The 7,548-nt window shown below is 35.3% G+C and overlaps 1 protein-coding gene across 1 annotated transcript; it reads left to right on the top strand.

Annotated features, from left to right (window-relative positions):
• Nucleotides 1-4,881: 4,881 nt before the first annotated feature.
• On the top strand, nt 4,882-5,823 carry LOC127228070 (olfactory receptor 51V1). Its single transcript, XM_051192508.1, has one exon. It carries the CDS (start codon nt 4,882-4,884, stop codon nt 5,821-5,823), a length of 942 nt encoding a protein of 313 aa, XP_051048465.1.
• Nucleotides 5,824-7,548: the final 1,725 nt, after the last annotated feature.

Raw genomic sequence — 7,548 nt, 5'->3', positions numbered from 1 at the left:
GGTGATAATGGCATACTTCTTTACCCCAGAATTTAGAGACAGGGGTAGGTAGACCTCTGTGAGTTTGAGGTCTGACCTATTGAAAGAGACCCAGGACAGCCAGTACTACACACAGAGAAGAAACCCTGTCTCAAACAAACATACCTCTCTTTCTCTCTCTCTCTCTCTCTCCCTCGTGTGTGTGTGTGTGTGTGTGTGTGTGTGTGTGTGTGCATGTGTGTAAGCATGTATGTGTATGTAAAATATTGGACTTGTACAAAAAATTTAATCATCAAACTTCGGAAAGTTTTACATTTCACACCATAGAAATATTTTCTTCTATGGAGCTTCTATTAACTCTGAAACCTTAAATTATTTTTGCAAATTTTGATAATTTAGAAAATTTCATAATTAAGAAATAGAATGTATGTTAACTCATAAACATGTATAACTATATAATTGCATGCATGCATGCTCTTCTTTGTGGTTAATATGGAAGACATATTTATACAGAAGGCCAGGTACAAACTTTTTTTGGTTATTGTTGTTTTCTATTATGGTTGCATTATTTTAAGCATATATGTCTTTTGTCCATAAATAGATAACAAAAGCACAGCTAAGATGTATGTTATGAAATGTTTGTTTCGAACTATATAGTTTAAAATATTATCTTTCATGTGAAAAATTAACAAATAAAAATACCATGATATTCAGAAGAGAGATATTCACAGAAAAATAGAAGTGAAAAAAAAAAAAAAAGAAATATTTGATACAGGACAGCATAGTGAAACGATTAGAAGTAGAAGTTTTTCTCTAAACAATAAATAAAACGTGCTTGTAAAAGCAAATAAATAAATAAATAAATAAATAAATAAAAAAGAAAGAAAAGAAAAGAAAAGAAAAGAAAAAAGAAAAGAAAAAGAAAAAAAAAAAAAGAAGAAGTAAATGGTGGCACATACCTTTAAGTCCAGTACTCGGGAGACAGAGGCGAGCAGATCTTTGTGATTGCAAAGTAAGCCTGGTATAGAGTTAATTCCAGGACAGATAAAAGTTAAACAGAGAAACCCTGTCCTAAAAAATTAAAAAATAGTAGAAGAAATAGAGAAATAAAAAAGCCACGTAAAGATGGAAAGCACAGAGGAACTTTTGATACTATATGCTGTTTTGTTATCTTTAAATTGTTTCACTGCTGAGGAAATAATAACAACTGTTAAAAGAAATATTGCTGGATTAATTCAATTTATATATTTTAAAAATCCGGTTCTATCTGGTTCAGACCAGTTCTATCCAGTACAGACCTGTTTCATCCAGCTCAGACCTGTTTTATCTGGTTCAGGCCGGTTTAGACAGGATCAAACTGGGTCTATCAGGTTCAGACCGGTTTAAACAAGTTTTATCGAGTTCAGACCAGTTAGAGCTGGTTTAGACCGGCTCTATCTGGTTCAAACCGGTTCAGACTGGTTCAGCCAGTTCAATCAGGTTCAGACCAGTTTAATCACTATAGATTTGCTTTTTGTTGAATTTAAGTTTTACTACATCATGCTCAGATGGATACACTGGCATATTTCAAATTTTATTACACAATAGTTCATTTTACAAATCAACAATTTAAGCCAGAGAAATAAATGATATACTGAGGCTCACATACAAATTAGTAAAGCACTGAAATACCAAATGTATTTCCCAGATGCCTGCATTTCCTTAAGCACACTGTTTTTCTTTACTAATTAAATATGTTATTCCACATGTCAGCACCCACAGATTAAAATACCAAAATCTCTTTAAAATAATAAGCTTCCCTTTCATGCTAATTTATTAATGTACAATAGTCTTAACTCCTATTTAGGGGTAAGGTAGAATAGACATAGACAAAAATCAATGCGATTACAGGTAGAGAATATTTGAATATTAGTCTAAAGGTCTTTAGAAGTCAAGTGTCTCATATAGAGCAGCCTGGGAAGAATAGTTTGACCCACAGCAAGTGGACACCAGTGTCACAATGAGTCATTCCATGCCTAGTACTGTTGGGGATCATCACCATCCTCACAACCTTGGGTCTCTCAGGCAGAAAATTACTGCCTCTTAAAGAAATAAACAGAATGTTCAGCAGAACATTCCAAGGTACAGGCTTGTGGTCTCACAGCCAGTTAAAGAATAGCTCAGGGCTCTCTTTCCTGCTGCAGTTTAACAGCCACCTAAAGAGTAGCTAACCAGCTCAGGGCTATCTCTCCTGCTGCAATTTACAGCCAATTACAGGTTAGCTAAACAACTCAGGGCATTCCTTCAACTGACCTTCTCACTCTGCCTATGTGCCAGTGCCCATGCCCTGGCTACGCTCAAACCCTGCTCATATCCTGCCCACGGTCCTACATAAGCCTCCCCTGAGAAAATAAAATTTATCATCTTGAAAAATAAAAAAAAAAAAAAAAATGCTTTGACTTCAAAATTTAAGTCTAAGGACAAGTTACTGGGGAAAAGGATTTCTAATTTTGTTTTCACAGAAAATGAAAAGCTGAGGATTCCTTCTAGACTAATGTGGTTTGATCAAGCAAGACTCCCTGAAACAGAGTCCCAGGTGATCCAACATTCAAAATAGTTGGGACAAGGCAACTTTACAGATTACAGCCAGGATTTCTGCATCTCCTTTGGATTCCCCATTACAGTGCCCCCTACCAGCAGGAAGCAGTTTGGAAAGAATGACACCCAAATTCCCAAATATTGTTTATAAATGTTTGTTGTCATTTAAATGGGCTTGGTTATAAATGGTTAATAATCACAACCTATTCTTTTAAAGGTAAAAAGGGGATTATGGTATAGAGATATTCATCTCTTTGTTTGAAAATGGATTTTCATTTATTGATAAAATTTGAGGTCAATTTTGTGATATGTATATTTCTCCTTTTGTTTAGGTATTGTGTTTATATAGCTCATTTAAAAATGTAATGTATAATTTAATACAGATTATAGATAGTTACCTATGATAGTCAAAACTTAGAGTTAAATTAGTTAGGTTTTCAAGATACACAGAGATGTATTTGAGATGGATAGGCATTTTTCAAACCTTTCAAAGACTTACAGAATATGGCATTTAAAATGGTTTAGGGTTTCTCTTGCCAGTGAGGCACACCACCTGCCTCCTGGCAACACCACCAGCATCAGAAAGGAAGATGGACCTTGAAGAAACATGTTATGGAATTTGCTTTCAATATGGCAAGACTAGCCATTTGGACATGATACTGCTCTTGTCTGGACTGTTTGACATAATGCTGTATTAACTGGACATTCAGGACCCACAGGAAAGTGACTAATGATACAAGATGGACATTGCTACAGGGTTCCTGCTTCATAGAGGAGTCTGCCAGATAGTCTGCAGGACACAGAGAAAAGTGACAAACTGCCAACACAGATGGACAGTTTAAAGTTTCCTGCTTTGCTGAGGAGTCTGCCAGAAACACGATGGCCTATGGGCTGAAGATGGAACATTACAAAACTTCAGGTGACTGTCCAGGCAGTGAGTTGTCTCTGTCATTTCTAGAGTGTGTATACTATCCTGTTGTCTTTGTAGGAGTTGAAGACAGATAGGTATGGTTATAGATTACTTTAGTTAGGATTAAAGATAAGTTACATATAGGACTTCAGATTCACAAAGAGAATAGATGATGAAATATTTTCTTAAATCTTGCTAAATGTTAATAGAATAAATGTTAACTGTGGTTCTTATTTGATAACTGTTTTGTTATACATTTTGCTATGGTAAGGTTAAAATCCTTTTTATTTTAGACAGAAAAGAGAAGATGATGGGAGATGTCATTCTGTAAATATGTTTCCTTTATTGATTCATGAATAAAGCACTGTTGGCCAATAGCAAAGCAAGATAGGTGGGACTAGGAGAGTAGGAGGAGAGAGGAAGTAGGAGGGAGGAGATCCAAGATGGAGGATAGAGAGAAGAATGTCAGCCCCTCTCTCCAGTAAGATAAGACCACCTGGAAATACTTAGATTAATAGAAATGGGTTAATAATTAAGACAGAACTAGCCGATAAGAAACAAGTAACTGGCCTATAGCTTTATGTCTAATATAGAGTCTCAGTGCGGGCTGGTGTGGCTGTGGGACAAGACCAGCAGGAAAAACCTACTCATAACATCTTCCCTGGGGAGTAGATGGGGAATTAAATGGGGGGATCTGTGGTGGGCATGGGGAGGTAGAGGGAACGGGGATCAATATGTAAACTAAGAAAAAAATTAAATAAAAATTATAAAAACATTAAAAAAGTTAAACATTACATAATAAAACACTAGAAATAGAAAAATAAAATAGAAGTAAAGTTTACATAGTTGAATAATTTAGAGATCTGATCATGATGGTACATACCAGAAAATTCAGGTTTTGCTAAGATTTCTTATTTTTATATATAGTTGTTTTATATATAGTTTTATATATAGTTGTTTATATTATTAAAAGTTAAATTGTTTTAAACACTCCAGTTCTGTCATGATCTGTTGGATCTTGAAAAAAGGGGAAAGCCCAGATGTCACATCAGTCATGAGAATCCTTCTGAGGGTCATAAAAAATGAGTGACTGAGCACTGTCCTCCTTTAGGACTGAGCAGATCCCAGCAGACTCCCCATGATCCAAATCCCATTAGCCCATGGGTGTTACTGATCCTCCATAAATCTCCCAGGTTTCCTGGCATCCCTCCACACTAGCCCTGAAGTGTCTGTGTCAAGACAACACGTTTTGTGATGATAAACAACAAAGGACTACGTATGTATCTTTCTATTTATGGAAATTTTATAATATTTTGTTTTCTTGCAATAAGCAGGTAGACTTTATTAGAAATCATAGCATTGGAAAGTCATGTGATAGGCAAAAGCCTTCCAAAGTTTTTTTCAATCGTCTACCAATGTCAGCTCTCTTTGTCACAAACTCCAGCAGCTCCAGGTTTGTTTTGACTGGTTTCCCTGGTTTAGAGCTTTATTACCTCTGGCTCTCTGTCCCCTTCTCCATCATCTATGTGACAGTGTTTCTGGGAAACTGTATGGTGCTGCATGTAATCCGGACTGAGCCAAGCCTGCATCAGCCCATGTTCTATTTCCTGGCCATGTTAGCCCTCACAGACCTGTGCATGGGGCTGTCCACTATTCACACTGTGCTAGGCATCCTTTGGGGCTTCATTCAAGAAATAAGCCTTGATGCCTGCATTGCACAGTCTTATTTCATTCATGGATTGTCCTTCATGGAGTCCTCTGTCCTTCTTGCCATGTCCTTTGACCGCTACATTGCCATTTGCAATCCTTTAAGATATTCTTCCATCCTAACCAATGACAAAATTGTGAAAATTGGAGGGGCCATCTTATGTAGGAGTTCTATGCTGATTCCTCCAGTCATCATCCGCTTGAAGTTCTTAAATTACTGCCGGCCTCATTTCCTCTCTCACTCTTTCTGCCTGCACCAAGACTTGATTCGAATGGCCTGTGGTGACATCCGTTTCAATAGCATCTATGGTTTAGCCCTGGTAATCAGCAACCTGTTGCTGGATTCAGTACTCATATTAATCTCATATATTATGATCCTGCACACAGTCCTATCTATTGCTTCCAGCGAGGAGAGAATCAAGTCTCTGCAGACATGTGTTTCTCACATCTCTGCTGTGTTGGTTTTCTACATCCCCATCATTGGTCTGACCATGGTTCACCGCTTTGGGAAGCACCTCTCTCCACTCGTTCATGTACTCATGGGCAACGTCTACATCCTTTTCCCACCCTTGATGAACCCCATTATATACAGTATCAAGACTCACCAGATACGAGTGAGGATTCAGAGATTGTTCCTGAAGGGAACCTAGGATCTTAGATCTGCTGTGAGTATATTTGAAAGTCAATTTGCAGATTTGCAAAGGGTGAAATTCGGTAAGTAATTGTAGCCAAATGTACTAAGTGCATTTTAATGATGCTTCATGTATTATAAAATGTCTCCACTCCTTTTCTCATAGCTGTTTTAAAGCCAGTTCAATTGACTTTTATAGCACTGTGGTTAAAGTCACAAGATTATGCAAAGAAAATACACTCAGAATAATTTTTTAAACCTGTTTGAAGTTTTTAACTTTTAATTAAACTTTTGTGTTATTTTTACTTTTCTTTATGTATCAAGTTAATTTACCCATAAAATTCATATCTTATATGGCCAATTGCACATGTATGTATCTTCTTAAATTCATTATGAAACTGATAGTTTTGGTTTAATAGCCTTTGATGATCATTATAGATCAGACATTATCATTGTTTTTGTTCATCTAAACAACAATTTTGTGATAAACACAAAATCCTAATTACTTCAACCACTTAACACATAATAAATGAGCAGCATATGAAATTGGAGTGTTCAGTCACTTACCCATAGTTAAATTACAAAAGAAGCAATTTCAGTACTGCATTGTCCAACACTCCACAGCTTCCCAGGTCCCTACCCTAGAGATGGTAACAGAGATATGCAAGACAATACAAATAATGACTACCACAGGAAGACTATTTAAGTCATGTGAAAATATTCTTTAATTCATATTCTCTCTTTCTTAAATCTCAAGTAATAATAACAACATTATTATGACTATGTAACAGAAATAATCTTCTAACTTAGCATCTTCTTTAAAACTCTGAGGTAGATATAATTTTTTTCTTTTGTAAATGGATTTTCTACCAGTGATGTCAAATTTTAGGGTGCATTTTATGGGAAGAATCAGATATATTTTATGCTTCATTTATTTTCAAGTCACATGATCATGCTTTCCTGCCTCTCCTGTGTGCTTCTTTTAGTTCAATCTGGTCTGACAATTGCTAGAAAACATTGAACAAAAAGCAGAAGTCCAGAAAACACAAAAATGAACTACATATGATAAGGCATGTCACATCCCTTTGTTAATGTAACCCTCCTGAAACATCTATATTATTTACAATAAAACATTATAAAATGTTATGTACAACATTTATCTAATAATTTAAAATATGATTATTGAGGTATAATTACAAAAAACATGATTATTATAAAATGTAGAAAAAACTTGATGAGTATGTAGGAATACATTTAGAAAAATATTTACTACCATGAATCTATTACCATATCCAAGGTTTCTGCAATATTTCAGAGTTTCCCACATGCTATTTTACTCCTTCAAATTCACAGCCACATTTATTACTGTCTTATAGTTTTGGTGTTAATAAGGTCTTATAAATTACATAGTACCAATTTAACTTTTTCTCCATCCTTCATCTCACTTTCACACTCTTACTAACTGACAGCTCTGATTTTAAATATTTATAGCTCTCCACTTAGGAATGAAAACAGCCTCACAAAAGGAATAAAATGTACAAAACAGATTTCTTAGAAACATAACTTATAATTCTTAGCCTTAATTTTCAGAGGAATATTATGGGTAGTAAATCATAAGTCTCAACATCTCTACATAAAATCATTAAGAAAAGGGGTTTAAAGTTATTCAAAAATAGTAGTGATGTTAACATTTGTGCTATAGCTGATATTGTGTTTTCCTGTATAGCTATTGTCATGTTATTAT

The sequence above is a fragment of the Phodopus roborovskii genome, unplaced genomic scaffold (genome assembly GCF_943737965.1).
Source record: "Phodopus roborovskii unplaced genomic scaffold, PHOROB, whole genome shotgun sequence".
Classification (NCBI taxonomy): domain Eukaryota; kingdom Metazoa; phylum Chordata; class Mammalia; order Rodentia; family Cricetidae; genus Phodopus; species Phodopus roborovskii.
The sequence above is the reverse complement of the archived record's forward strand: the minus strand, read 5'-3'. Positions and strand labels throughout refer to the sequence as shown.

Excerpts from the sequence above, each read along its gene's own strand:
- LOC127228070 (XM_051192508.1), top strand. The coding sequence starts at position 4,882 with ATGTCAGCTCTCTTTGTCACAAACTCCAGCAGCTCCAGGTTTGTTTTG.